The sequence below is a fragment of the Triticum urartu genome, chromosome 5A (genome assembly GCF_056163025.1).
Source record: "Triticum urartu cultivar PI428250 chromosome 5A, HENAU_Tu73, whole genome shotgun sequence".
NCBI lineage: Eukaryota > Viridiplantae > Streptophyta > Magnoliopsida > Poales > Poaceae > Triticum > Triticum urartu.
In genome coordinates, this window is record NC_141877.1 from 313,087,596 (window position 1) to 313,102,528 (window position 14,933).

The 14,933-nt window shown below is 48.3% G+C and overlaps 1 protein-coding gene across 1 annotated transcript; it reads left to right on the plus strand.

Annotated features, from left to right (window-relative positions):
• Positions 1–1,111: 1,111 nt before the first annotated feature.
• Positions 1,112–2,420, plus strand: LOC147971200 (uncharacterized). Its single transcript, XM_087523866.1, has 2 exons — positions 1,112–1,191; positions 1,667–2,420. The coding sequence occupies exons 1-2, from the start codon at positions 1,112–1,114 to the stop codon at positions 2,418–2,420; spliced, it is 834 nt and encodes a 277-aa protein (XP_087379992.1).
• The last annotated feature ends 12,513 nt before the right edge of the window (positions 2,421–14,933 follow it).

Genomic DNA, 14,933 nt, shown 5'->3' on the forward strand with positions numbered 1-14,933 from the left:
TCCTCGCCGAGCCCAAGGCGTTGTCGATGCTGGAAGTGTGGGTCAAGATGTGGGGCATCCCCCCGAAGCAGCGGCGCGCAGAGCGTCTGATGGAGGCCACGACCATGATAGGGCGGCCCCTCGTGGTGGATGAGCTGTCCCTGATTCGATCCGGTCCGGTGCGCATGCGTTTCGCGTGTCGTGTGTCGGCCAAGCTCCAAGGCTCCGTACAGATCTGGTTCAACGGAGAAGGGTACAACATCAAGCTCGAGCCGGAGTTGAAGTCTCGCCCGGCGGCCCCTTCCCTCCCACCTCCTCCGCCTCCTTCCAGTGGCCGCAGGCCCGATGAGCAGGACAAGGACAAGCAAAAGGACAAGGATCAAGAGCAGGATGCGAGTATGGAGGAGGACGACTCCATCGACAAGGCGGCGTGGGATAAGCTTGGGATCTCCGCATCGGGCCCTGTTGCTCAGGTGGATGGGGCAACGACGGCGAGGGCGGCCGTGGTTGGGGGATCGGTTGGGATGACGATCTCGATCCCCAACCAGTATGGATCCAACCTGGGGCCGGTCTCCTCTCCCCCCAGGGTGACCGCGGGTGCGGATGGTGGTCTGTCCCCGCACGGCCTCTCCCCTGCTCCCGTGCGCTCCCGCCCGGCTGGGTCTCCTACCTCTGGTGGCCGCGGCTCTACCCTTAGCGACTCGGTGAAGCCCATGAAGAAGACGGCGGTGCGCAAGGTCAGCGCGGAGGCGGTGCATGCGATGGAGACGCTGGGGGCGCCTGTCACTCCAAGGCAGTCGGTCATGGCGCTGGCGGACCAGACGGCGCCTCCCCCAGTGGACCCGCTGCTGCAGGACGCCTCCAAGACAGTGATGATCTCGAAGGCCAAGCGCACGAAGACGGTGCCAGCGGCGCCGGTGCGCTCCAGCTCGCGTTCCAAAGGGGCCAAGGGCAACATGTCGTTGCTGCAGCGGGCGCAACTCCTCCAAGCCCAGAAGAACGTGGAGATCTCAGGAAACCCACCCACCCCCCCTGATTTACGGTTCTTGATGATTTCTCGGACGATCATTTGCATGAGGTGTTAGATGCGAGCGGAGTGGATCCCACCTGTGTAGGAGGGGTTAGAGAGTTAATGTCGCTTGTGCGCGCCAAGGAGTTAGCGCAGGCCGCGCTCGCGGCGCCGCTGCAGAGCGTGCTGAGTAGAGACCCCGGGTACCCGAGGGAGGGGACTCCGTGGTGATCTCTGTGCTCGAAGAGGGGGGACAGGCAACAGGGGTTGCCCCCTCTCCCACGCCTTGCAGGGGCAAGACGAGGCGAGTGGCAAAAGCGGCCACCTCCAGTGGCGTCCGGCTTCGGAATCGCGTGATTTAGATGCGAGCCTTGTTCTGGAATATCCGTGGTTTCGGCCACGTGGGACGGCGCACCCAACTTAAAGAATTCATGCGCAAAGAAGACGTAGATATCGTAGGGCTTCAAGAGACGATTAAGGCGGATTTTCGTTTCCACGAACTGCTTGCAATCGACCCTTTGGAGCGCTTCGAGTGGCAGCATGTACCTGCTATAAGGCACTCAGGTGGCATGCTGCTGGGCTTGAGCCGAGCCCTGTACGATATTATTTCCTGGGACGTAGGTTCGTTTTATATCGCGGCACATTTTCGTATTCGTGCCTCGCTTCGGGAGTTAACAGTCATACAAGTCTATGGACCGGCCGATCATTCTCGTTCGGCGAGTTCTTGGCGGAACTTCAGGCCAAAGTCACCACAGTGACCGCTGCCGCGCTCCCTGTTCTGGTGGGTGGAGATTTCAACCTTATCCGATCGGGAGCCGACAAGAACAACAGCAATATAAACTGGCCTAGGGTGGCCATGTTTAACTCCGCCATTGCTTCCATGGCCCTAAGGGAGGTGGCTAGGTCGTGCGCGAGGTTCACTTGGACTAATAAACAACTCAATCCGATGCGGTCCGTGCTGGACAGGGTGTTCATGTCGCCGGAGTGGGAAATGGGCTTCCCTCTCTGTACATTGGTCGCGGAGACGCACATAGGCTCTGACCATGTACTGCTCGTCTATTCCTCAGGGGAGGACAAGTTGCGACATAGCTCACGCTTCTTCTTCGAAACAGCCTGGTTCGAAGTTCCAGGCTTCGAGGAGACTTTCAGGGAGAAATGGTGGGCGTGCGTTAATTCGTTAGGGCCCCAGAGAGGCCCGATGGAGTTTTGGAACGCGGCTGAGGGCCGGCTCAGGGCAAGCCTCAAGGGATGGGGCGCAAACCTAGGGAGGAGTGACAAAGAGCGCCACATCGCGATCCTTGCGGAAATCGCAAGGATTGATGCAATGGCCGATGCTAGGGCCTTTTTGGAGCAGGAATGGGCTCATCGCTATGAACTGGAGGGCCAGGTCGAAGCTTCACTTCGCGCGGAGGAAGAATACTGGCGTAGATGAAGTGGTCTGAAATGGGTTCTGAAGAGCGACGCCAATACTAAGTATTTCCAAGCATATGCTAACGGGCGTCGTCGGAAGTGTTCCATCCTAAGGCTGCAATCAGAGCAGGGGCTTTTGTTGCGACAGGAGGAAATCTCCCGACACATATACGAGTTCTACATCAATTTGATGGGCACGTGTGAGGCCCAGGGGGCGGGTCTCCGCGCGGACATTCGGGAGGATTCGCAACGTGTGTTGGACCGAGAAAACGACGCGCTGGGGCTTGCATTCCTGCCAGAAGAGATCGATGCCGCTCTTCTCGGTATGAAAGTGGACACGGCGCCGGGCCCAAACGGGTGGCCGGTGGCGATGTTCAAACGCTTCTGGCCTATCCTTAGGGGCCCTATTTTCGAGATTTGCAATGGTTTCATGCGGGGGATGGTTGACATCTCGCGCCTCAATTTCGGTGTCTTAACGCTCATCCCGAAGGTCCAAGGGGCAGACAATATTAGACAATTCCGACCGATCGCGCTCATAAACGTGCCTTTTAAAATTTGTGCAAAAGCGTGCGCCAATAGACTAGGACCGATCGCACACCGCTTGATTAATCGTAACCAATCTGCTTTCATCCGAGGCCGCAACATTTTAGAGGGACCGCTCGCCCTTCAAGAGATTGTGCATGAACTTAAGCGCACTAAGGAAACGGCGGTGTTGCTGAAACTTGATTTCGAAAAAGCATACGACCGTGTGAATTGGGATTTCTTGCGGCAGGTGCTAATCGGTAGAGGCTTTTCCGTGGTTTGGGTACACCATATTATGCAGTTGGTGTCGGAAGGCCAAGCTGCCGTTTCGGTGAACGGAGAAATAGGGCATTTCTTCCGGAACAAGCGCGGTCTCAGGCAGGGTGACCCGATGTCCCCTCTCTTGTTCAATTTTGTTGTGGACGCTCTGTCCACAATGCTTCGGAAAGCAGCCGAAGCTGGCCATATCCAAGGGTTGGTAGGCCACCTCATTCCAGGGGGAGTGACGCATCTGCAATATGTAGATGACACGCTGCTTTTGTTTCGCCCAGACCATCACAGCATTGCGTCGGTCAAGGCGATTCTTATTTGTTTTGAGCTCATGTCGGGGCTCAAAATAAATTTTCATAAATGCGAGGTGCTCACGATGGGGGTTGAGCCGGAGGAGGGTAGGCGTATAGCCGACCTGCTCAACTGCAAGGTGGGCAACTTCCCGCTGTCATACCTAGGCCTTCCAGTTGACATCAAAAGGCCGACGATAGAGGATTGGGAACCTCTATGTGCTAAGGTGAGGGGTAGGGTGTGCCCTTGGAGGGGTAAATTCCTTTCAAAAGCGGCCAGGCTAGTTCTCACGAACCCAAGCCTCTCTTCCCTGCCTATGTTTGCTATGGGCCTTTTTTTGCTTGCAGAGGGGGTGCATGCAAAGTTTGACACACCGCGTTCTAATTTTTTTTTGGGAAGGAATTAGCCCGAACCGTAAATACCATATGGTTAAATGGGCTTGGGTGTGTCGACCCAAGGACTTGGGGGGCCTTGGGATCACCAACTCTAGACTGCTTAACATCGCGATGATGTGTAAGTGGATCTGGAAAATTGTCCAGGGGGCATCCGGACTCTGGGTTGATCTCCTTAGGGCCAAGTACTTCCCGAACGGGAATTTCTTTGAAGGTAGGGCTAGGTGCTCGCCTTTTTGGAATGATCTCCAGACGATCAAGGCGGCCTTTGCCTTGGGGGCTAAGTTCTCGACTGGAGATGGGCGATCAGCGCGTTTCTGGACAGATCTTTGGATAGGTTCCCGCCCCTTATGGGAAGAATTCCGCGATTTGTACGACATCGCCGTGGATCCAGGCATGTCGGTGGCTGATGCGCTGCAATCGACCACTCCGGAGATTCATTTCAAACGTGAACTCCAGGGGCAAGAGCAGGCCAGCCTAGTGGCCCTGCGGCAGTTGATTGATCGGGTGGAGCTCTCGGACCAACCGGACTCGGTGAGCTGGGCGCTCACCAGCTCTGGGAAGTTCTCGGTCAAGTCTCTATACCGAAAGCTGCGCCTGGGGTCGTCGCAGCTTGTGGTTGCAGGGCTTTGGAGCGCGCGGTTGCCACTGAAGATCAAATTATTTCTTTGGCAAATGTTCCGCAACCAGCTCCCCACTTCCCTGAACGTGGCCAAACGCAATGGGCCGGCCAATGGGCCATGTGCGTTGTGCGGGGATCCAGAGGACGCGAATCACGTTTTCTTTCGGTGTCCCTTAGCGCGGTTTGCGTGGAGCGCAGTGAGGTCCGCGGCTGGAGTCCAATGGGACCCTCGCTCGGCTGCAGAGCTTAGTCACATATTAGGCGCGTTGCAAGGCTCTACGAAACAGGTCATGTGGAGCTGTGTTGGGGCACTTCTTTGGTCCATGTGGCTAACTAGAAATAAACTCACGATCGAGGGGACCTTGCCAACACATCCGGCTAATATCATCTTCAAATGCAATCTTTTTTTGCAGCAGTGGAGTCCGTTGGGGAGGCGCAAGGATGCTGATTTAATCAAGACAGCTCAACAGCGAATTCTGCAAGTGTACGCGGCGGCTAGGGAGCCGTGACTACGGTGGTATAGGTGGTCTCTTTTGAGTGCTTGACGAGCCTGCGTGCTCCGTACGGGCGATGCCTTGTAATGCGACAGTAGCTTCGTTATCTCCGCTCGTAGCATGTGTGTGGCCCGAGGTGGCTTTTGGCCCGAGGTGGTTTGACTCTGCCATTGGGGCTTTATTAATTTAAAGCCGGACGCATCTGGCGTCTTCGTTCTAAAAAAAATGTGAGGGGACTTAGGGACAGTTGTACGGGATCTCATAGAAAATTCTGGGTTTGCGGAAGCTATTGGAGAGCTATTTTTGTCTCAACTTCCCGTAAACTGTAGATTTTTCCCTATAGGAGAGCTATCGGAGTTGCTCTAATACTTTGTTTCGAGAACAGTGGGCTGGTTCAACTGGCTATTTTAGTGCAGCCTCCTGTTTTTCTTTCCTAGCAACTTGCGCGTGTATATTTGTTTTTTTTCCCTCTTGTGTTCGTAGAGCTAAAATATATGTACTTAGAAAAAGCAATATCTTATCTTATTCCATTGCTACCAAAAGGTGACAGTAATGGCAGTTTGATGCTATTATTGTTAAAGACCAGCATGACCAACAAAGTAGCAGTTTGAGCAGGTCCATTAGTGGACAAGATTAGATCTGAATTGACCTGACAAAAAACGTCTTAGGTAGACTGGGACGTGCCTCTTTTCTAATCGCTATAGGGCCATGACAGGTTTTCGCTTCAGAAATTGACGTGTTGACAAAAAGGGGAATGAATGGAAAAGGCATATCCAACATAGTCAAATTTCATAGATTCAGCCACTGGTGTACAAGCGCAGTGCAAAAGATGGAAATTTGTCATCAAAGGAACTGAAGGTCTATTGGATGAGTTGGATCCACGTAGGAGGAGAAGGTTGGACTGAGAAGCACTCCTCTCCAATTGACTCTTCCACTTCTCTTTTTCTCTGCTTGCTTGCGGCGGCATTCTTCTAACCTATCGAACCATATTGCTCATATGCTACCTGTCCAAATCGATTGAGCTATTTTCCTGACGCGCTACAGTTCATTTCACCAATGATTAGCAATGCCATGATGATCCACGAAAAACGCCATGATCTTCAGCTGTCCGAGCAGTACTAGCTCATCTGAATGCATTTTTTCAGATGCAAAATCTATCCATCACCTGTGGGGCTATCCTGCCACATTTTAGCATGATTCAAGCCACATTTCAGGGAGAATCTTCCATACCGGGTTAAGGTATGATATGGGGAAGATGGCATGATATCTGCTTTTGCTTGCCAGGCTGAGAGAGGTCTCTTGAGGGCAAAGGAAAAGGATGGGTAGCAGCAGAGGCTGGAATGGATCGATCTAGTGCAGCACCAACCATGGCGACAGTGGTGCAGAGATGTCGCATTCAGGAGCCAAACCTGTCTTTCCGCTCTAGTGGAGGCGGTGATCGGATAATATATGCCTGCTCACTCAGGAACAAGAATAGATTCATGTCGCCGGCGCTGCTGCCGCCGTGACAAAAATGGCACATGTTCTTGCTTTGCAAAAACTATTTCTATATGTGCCATTGCGAGTCCAACCACATTTTTTCTCCAGATGTCATTGCCCATGTCGCATAACCTCGGGTTTTTTGAGATTTAAAAAGATGAACATCAGCTTTGTTAAGTCAGTAGCGGTAGGGTAGCACCACACGAGGTAGCTAGCTACCCATACCCAGGCAGGCATCACCAAATCTCTGGAAAGTTGGGCTGGCTGATAGGATTATATGATAGTATGGGTTTGCCCAAGAATTGTTGAGTAAGCGTGAGGGGAGTGGGGCCTGGATTTGACCTTATGAGGGAGGTTGCAGGCAGGAAATTCAGGCGGGGCCGAGTAGCCGGTGGATAATGGGTCCACCCGTCGAAATCAGAGCACGCATCAGTGCATCGTGGAACAAGACAGGGACATGCCTAATTCAATTCAAGGCTCGCCAGATCAGCCCGTGGCATCCCCGGTCAGTAGAATGTTTCGCTCCAAAGTCGCCTGTCAATGACCAGATGCGCACTGTTCCGATTGCTGTCAGACAGGCAGACCGACTGACTCAGGGGAAGAATGATGATTGATTGATAATTCAGATTCAGCACGTACTCCAGTATAGTATATTTCTCTAATTTCATCACGCACACACACATGCACATGCACAGATGCGTTTGGAGGTCCCCCTACGGATGCAATGCACCGCCGCGCGCCACTAGTGGCTCTTTTATGAGTCGACGCGACAGTGGTTGCGGATTCGCTGGCGAGTGAATCCGCACGTGAAAGGGTGGCGTGCGATTCAAGGCCGGCCTCTCTTTCCGGCCGCGGCCAGCTCGGCCCCCAACTTGGGCCGCTCCGCTGAATCTGAAATGAATGAATGCTCGACAGACAGCGGAGGGGAGGAAGACGGCGAGATCACGAGCATGGTCGTGTCTCGTATCTGCAGGGGTCAAATCCATCCATGTTGTGTTGGTGGTGAGTGACCGACCGGGGGAGAATGGGGTGCCTGCCATTGCCGCTGCCGTTGGCGTTGGACATGGACATGGATGGATCGTTTCTGGTTCGCGTCCAATCGGCGGCAGCGCGGCGGGACATGGATCAGTCGGCCAATCGTTGTTCTCGCGCTGTAGCAGATGGAATGGCACCCGGTATCGGTATGGAGGAGATATGTGGCATCTGTTCCTGATTTCACTAGTCAACTGTTGTTTGCTGTGGATGGATGATATGATCTGCCTGCCGTCGTGCGCGTCGCCATCAATCATAGTACGTATATAGTAATAGAATACCCGTTACATCTTTGGCGCAAAAACCAAATGTGGCGGAGAAAATAGATTCATCTGAAAGTATGACGTTAACCTATAAGATGACAGCCTACAACACAATGTTAATTTTATTTTATTTTTTGAACACAGTCAGTTCTTTTGGGGCTTACGACTGGCTATAAAAATTAGTTGCCCTCTATCCAACTTATTCTAGAAGGCCAACCTAAAATTTTAATTTAAAAGACTAATAAGGACATGTACAGTGATTGATAAGACAATGTTATCTTAAGCCTTGCATGTAATTTAAAGATGACAATAAAAGAATGTCTACAATGAGTTATCTCTTAGCATTATTTTTAATAACTACTCCCTCCATTCCAAAATAGATGACACAACTTTGTACTAAAGTTAATATAAAGTTGGGTCATCTAATTTGGAACGGAGGGAGTAGCAATTCCAAAAAACGTGATAAGACATATTATGATAAAAGATCATCTCTTAAATATGAGAAGACAAGTCTTTTCTTATGATTTCTCTTTTCTACCTCTCAACACTTATCCTATGTGGAAGTCCTAAGATAGCATCATTCTACATGCCCTAAGGAAATAAACTACCCTCTCCCTATCTTATTCTCGAAGATGATCATCATGAAACTAATCTAAGCCGGGACCTTGAAGGTGAGGAAGCATCCAGTCTTCAGACCGTGAACTATGGCAAAGTGAGCACACACTCGATTAATGAAAAACCTCCCATTGACATTCCGGAGCTTGACCATCCCATAAATCAATGAAACATATTCCATGTACGTTGATTTGTTTCTCGGTTGCATTTGACTATTTTATTTTTCCACGACAAGCAAAACCAATTCAACCGAATTATAACATCATTGTTGTAGCATGTCATCTTTCATATGATTTGTTTAGAGCTTCTTTCTAACAATTCACTTAGCTTTTAAGTTGTGTTCGCCAAAGATTGTTTCATATAGTTTACTTAACTTCTTTGTTTTAGTTGGGCTTTATGCCAAAGGTGCAACGGTTCATTTAGTATAAGGAATGTCTAATGATCACACGAAGACATTATGATGGAAGATGAGGTCGTATGAACAAAAGGTTCTAGCTGTTGGAGTAATTATGCATCTCTGAGATACCATTAGTAGGAACTGATTGCATCTAGATCACCTAAAAAGTATGAACAGAGAAGGTTTAGGGAATCTTTACATGTCACGACAGTGGACATGATCGCCTGCTCGATGCAGGCGTGATGCAGGGGTGATGTAGTCGAGGTAGCAGTCCTCCTAAACGTCCTGATGCCCTCAGGACGCCACCGGCACTGCCCGGGGACAGCAGCGGCGGCTGGAGTAGGTCTTCCCGTCGCTGCTGCGCTCCCCCCGATCGGATGGGGTGAGAGAATATCGAGAGGGGAGTGAAACCATACGAAAATTGTGATTGCGCAGGCTGCCAACCCTCTCCCGTACCCCCTTTTATGTAGCGCTGGCGACAGGGGACCTAAACCATCAGTTGGTTTGGGTGCCCCCGATCAGGGCGCCTTAGTTGGGAGAAAAAGCCCACGTACGTTGGTGCGTGGGGCCTTTTTCTTTAACGTTATCTTTCCCTTTTTTCTGTTAGACTAATAGATCTAACTGGCCTATTAAGCCGTCAGATCAACACCAACATTCTCCCCCTTGATCGTTAGGCTTAACTTCATTCGCCCATTCTACATAGGAATGATGTACCAAAGTGAGGTGTTACAATAACTCGAAACGCCATGGAACCTCAACACTTATAGCACACCCACCTATTTTGAAATGGAAAACATTTTGCTAATTGGGGAGTGGTTCATTTTAATGGTCCTCTTATTCCAGAATCATAAGGCTTCCAGTAGTCCCATGCCGACAACATGCTCACGAAAAATACTGGGTGGTAAGCCTTTTGTTAGCGGATCCGCAAGCATATGCTTCGTTCTTATGTGTTTAACATCAACTGTTTGATCCTGGATTCTATCTTTCACAACACGATACTTCATGTCAATGCGTCTGGCAGCATTACTTGACCTGTTACTCGTATAGAAAACTGCTGGTTCATTATCGCAGTACAGTAAAATTGGTTTAGATATGCTGTCAACCACTTTAAGTCCGGAAATAAAATTCTTTAGCCATACAGCCTGCCCAGTGGCCTCATAACATGCTACAAATTCTGCTTGCATCGTAGATCCAGTAGTTAAGGTTTGTTTGAAGCTTTTCCACGATATAGCTCCTCCCGCGAGTGTGAATATATAACCTGACGTGGATCTCTTACTATCCACACACCCGGCAAAATCAGAGTCTGAATAACCAACAATTTCTAGGTTATCAGTTCTTTTATATGTAAGCATGAAATCCTTAGTTCCTTGCATATAACGCAAGACTTTCTTTGCGGCCTTCCAGTGGTCCGGTCCTGGATTTGATTGGTATCTGCCAAGCATCCCGGTTACAAAACATAAATCTGGGCATGTACACACTTGAGCATACATGATGCTTCCGACAGCTGAAGCATAAGGAACCGACTTCATCTGATCAGTTTCACATTGGTTCCTCGGACATTGAAATGTCCCAAACTTATCACCCTTAACTATAGGAGCAGGTGAGGGTGAGCACTTATGCATATTGAATTTTTTCAGTACTCTCTCAAAGTATGCCTTTTGAGATAGTCCTAACGTTCCTCTGGACCTATCTCGATGAATCTCGATCCCGAGGACATACGAGGCTTCACCAAGATCTTTCATATCAAAACTGGATGACAGAAAATTATTGGTCTCATGCAGCATATCCTTATCACTACATGCCAACAATATGTCATCAACGTATAGGACTAAAAATGTGAACCTATTGCCTTTAAACTTAACGTATATGCAGTTGTCCACAACATTTTCGGTGAAACCAAAAGTTTTGATAATTGTATCAAACTTGAGGTACCACTCTCTTGAAGCTTGCTTCAAGCCATAAATCGATTTCTTTAGACGACATGCCAAATGTTCCTTCCCTTCCACAACAAAGCCTTCTGGCTGAGCCATGTAAACGTTTTCTTTTAAGTCACCATTTAGAAATGTCGTTTTAACATCCATTTGGTGTAGTTCTAGGTCATAATGAGCTACTAATGCCATTATGATTCTAAAAGAATCCTTGGTTGACACAGGAGAGAAGGTTTGCTTATAATCAATGTCTTCTCTCTGTGTATACCCTTTTGCCACTAGCCTTGCTTTGAACCGTTAGACATTTCCTTTGGAATCATACTTGGTTTTGTAGACCCACTTGCAGCCTACTTTCTTAGCTCCATCGGAAACTTCTACTAAGTCCCATACGTCGTTTGAGCCCATAGATTTCAACTCGTCTTCCATGGCAACCAACCATTTGGACGAATTTTTGCTTTTAATGGCTTCCTTATAAGAGGTTGGATCCTCCACCTTTCCCAGATCATTCATATCCTCAATCATGAAAGTGATATAGTCGTCTGATATGGCTTTCTTCCTCTCACGCCGTGGTCTACCCACAGGAGGAGGTGGTGGTGGTACATCATCATTTTGTGAATCATTATTTTCCTGGTGGTCCTCATTTGTGTCTGGATTTTCATTATTAGTCTCCGGATCACCATTTGAGTGAGAAACTGAACCATGATATTCAGGATCATCAGTTGTCACATTTCTTCGTATTGGAAAAACAATCTCTTGGATAATCAGGGATGGTGCACAAACCCGCTTCTCCTCAAGATCGATCTCCCTTAACTTAGTGACCTTATTATCCTCAAAAAATACCGCGTGTCTAGTCTCCACAAACTTGGTGGTATGACTTGGACAATAAAAACGATATCCCTTTCCCCTATGAGGGTATCCAACAAAAAAACAACTAACTGTTTTTGGATCCAATTTCTTAAGTTGTGGATTGAAAACTTTAGCTTCAGCAGGGCAACCCCACACTCGTAAGTAATTGAAGCTTGGTTTCTTTCCCGCCCACATCTCGTAAGGTGTGTTCGGTGCTGACTTAGTTGGAGCAAGATTTAGTATGTGTGCAACTGTCTTTAATGCCTCTATCCAAAGGCTTACTGGTAAACTCGAGTGATTAAGCATGCTTCGCACCATATCCATAAGGGTGCGGTTGCGACGCTCGGCCACACCATTTTGTTGCAATTCACCAGGCATTGAGTATTGAGCAATGATTCCATTTTCAGATAAGAACTTGGCAAAAGGTCCAGGAATCTGCCCATAAGGAGCATGCCTACCATAATACTCTCCCCCGTGATCAGACCGTACAACTTTGATTTTCGCGTTCAGTTGATTTTCAACCTTCGCTTTATAGACTTTGAATTTCTCCAAAGCTTCCGATCGGTCACGTATGGGATAATATATCCATAGCGGGAAAAGTCGTCTGTGAATGTAATGAATGAATCAAAACCATCTACAGACTTAACATTAAGGGGTCCACATATGTCGGGTGTGAATTAATTCTAAAACCCCTGTGGCTCTTACTGCTCCTTTCTTAATTGTTTTTGCGAATTTTCCTTTAATGCAGTCAACACATTTGTCTGCATCTGAGAAGTCTAATGGGAGGAGTATTTCATTTTTAACTAAGCATTCCATTCTCCCCCTCGAAATGTGGCCCAAACGACAATGCCACAATTTCGAAGAATTACTAACTCCTTTCCATTTCTTCTCAACATTTTCATCACTCACATGCATAACTGAATCATTATTAAGAGATAACATGTATAGTTGGCCTCTTCTAACACCGATGCCTACATTCTTATTACATTTGATCAAAGCAAATTGTTTCTTGCCAAAATGGCACTCATACACATCATCTAAATGAGAAACTGAAATCAAATTCCTACTTAAGGTAGGCACATAAATAACATTATTCAATCTAAGAGTGTGGCTAGTGTGTAGCTCCAACGTGAGAGATCCCACAGCTTCAACATCAGCCTCAACTCCGTTCGCAACCTTAAGCTTTCTTGTTCCTCCTCTTATAGTTTGGATCGTATCGAATCCCTGCATAGAGTTAGCAACGTGAGTGGTTGCCCCTGAATCAATCCACCATGACTTTATAGAAAAATCGACATAAAAAGATTCATCTACAAAAGTAATTTCATCAATACCTCTTTTGTTCATCCATTTTAGAAAGCCTGGGCAGTCCCTTTGATAGTGCCCCTCCTCTTTACAGAAGTTACAAGCATTTGCTCCAGCAGTGGAGCTGCTAGGAGCAGAAGAAGAACTGCCGGCTTCTTTACCCTTGAATGCCTTAGGGTTGAATGGCTTAGTGCCTTCTTTCTTGACTTGCTTTTTCTGAGGCTTGGGAAAACCTTGCCCGTCATGCTTTCTCTTGTTAGAGCCAACATGAAAAACATGGTCTTTCTTCTGCCTCATGATCCTCTCTTCCTCCTAGACGATCCTTGCGGTCATCTCAGAGAGTGGCCATTTTTCCTTTAGAGAGTTATAGTTGACCTTAAATTGTTCAAACTCTTCTGGAAGAGACTCAAGAATAATTATGACAAGAAGGGCTTCACTTAAAAAACAATCCAAAGCCTTAAGTTTGGTGTAAGCATTTACCACCCTCAATATGTGTTGCCTAATATTTCCGTCAATAGTGTATTTCTGAAGAAGTTTAGCAAAAAGCCCATGAGCATACACTTTGTCGGAGCCTTTAAATTGCTCCTCCATTTCAGTGAGGAATTCTTTAGCAGTGTCTTTCTTAGGGAGTGCTTCAGAAATGTCCGGCGACATTGTCGCTTTCATGATGAGAAGCGCAATATGGTTGGACTTGTTCCACTTTTCCATCTTAACATCATAGTCTTTCTTTAGTTCTGCATACCCTGTAACACCTGCCACAGGTGCCACAGGTTTTTCTTCCCTCAAGGCATAGTCAAACTCATTACAACCTAAACATAATTCGACTTGGGACTTCCAACAAGGGAAGTTACTCCCCGTAAGTGGTTTGATCGTGTCGGACTGAAATGGAGCGGAAGCTGAAATCATCATAAAAATTCATAAGTAAACTTGCATGATTATAAATTTACGTTGGTAAATAAACAAACATGCCAAGTATTTAATTTCAACTCCATGTCAAAACACCGTTGGGAAGAAAAAAACATGGAATTAAAATATCATAGGGGATGACTCATAATAATAAAACAACGTTGGTCCGAATTAAAATTAGAGTCATTTCATTCTGAATTCAAACATCAACATAAAAGAAAATATCATTATTTTTGATGTCTAAAAATTCATCATGCAAAACACATAATAAATCCTGAATAAAATATTTCGTTGGTTCAATTTTACCCAGAATAATAGCATGTTTTAATTCATTATTATCTCAGATATTTTCTGGCTAAAACAGTGCAGAAAAACATAATGTGTATTAACTTAAAGTGCACTGGAAACGGCCCGAAATACCCACAGGTACACGTAAAACGGTCCAGCCCAGAAGAAGTTTTTTTCGCTGGACTTACATAACCTGGGCCGCAGCCCACAACCGGATATGGCCCATTAAGTGCCCCCAGGCCCGCAGCGGAGCTGAGCGTGGCTGCCAGCCGTTCGATGGAAATCGATGGTCCGTGTTGATCACGGCTGGAACAAAACAGCCGCTCGGCCAGAACCCTAGCCATTTCCCCGCGACCCCCCGCATTTCACGCTCCTACAGTGAGCGGCGACGGCGGCTCGAGGCGCGCCGGCCATGGCGGCGCGGTGGCTGCGCTCGCCGGAGGAGCGTGCAGCGGAGTCATTCCCGCGCGCTTCTCCGTCGAGCGTGGCTCCGGCGTCCGCGCGCATGGCACATCAAGGAGGGTGGAGGAACGCCGGCCACCGCGGCATGAGGAGCGACGGCGACTTGCTCGGCGTCGGCCAAACAAGGGCGCGTCCATTAGAGCGGCGGCGGCGGCACTTCGTTCCACGCGTCGTCCCGAGTACGGCGGCATCGCGGCATCTTCGCCCTCGCGCAACGGTGGGCGCTGCGCGGGCACCGAAGGGAAGAGGCGAGGACGCGGCGCGTTAGGTGAGGATTCTCCTCACTCTTCTCCAATTCGTGTGCATTAGTACTTGATTTGGGGTAAAAACAGTCCTAATTGCAGAATTAGGGTTCTTACGAATTGGGGATGAATTCTAGGGTTCTTAAACATGAGGGGTTGCTACTGTTGACTTGCGTGTATCCCT

Excerpts from the sequence above, each read along its gene's own strand:
- LOC147971200 (XM_087523866.1), top strand. The coding sequence starts at position 1,112 with ATGTCGCTTGTGCGCGCCAAGGAGTTAGCGCAGGCCGCGCTCGCGGCG. Across the intron at positions 1,192-1,666 it reads GTGCTGAGTAGAGACCCCGG|TCATACAAGTCTATGGACCG; the intron begins GTACCCGAGGGA and ends GGGAGTTAACAG.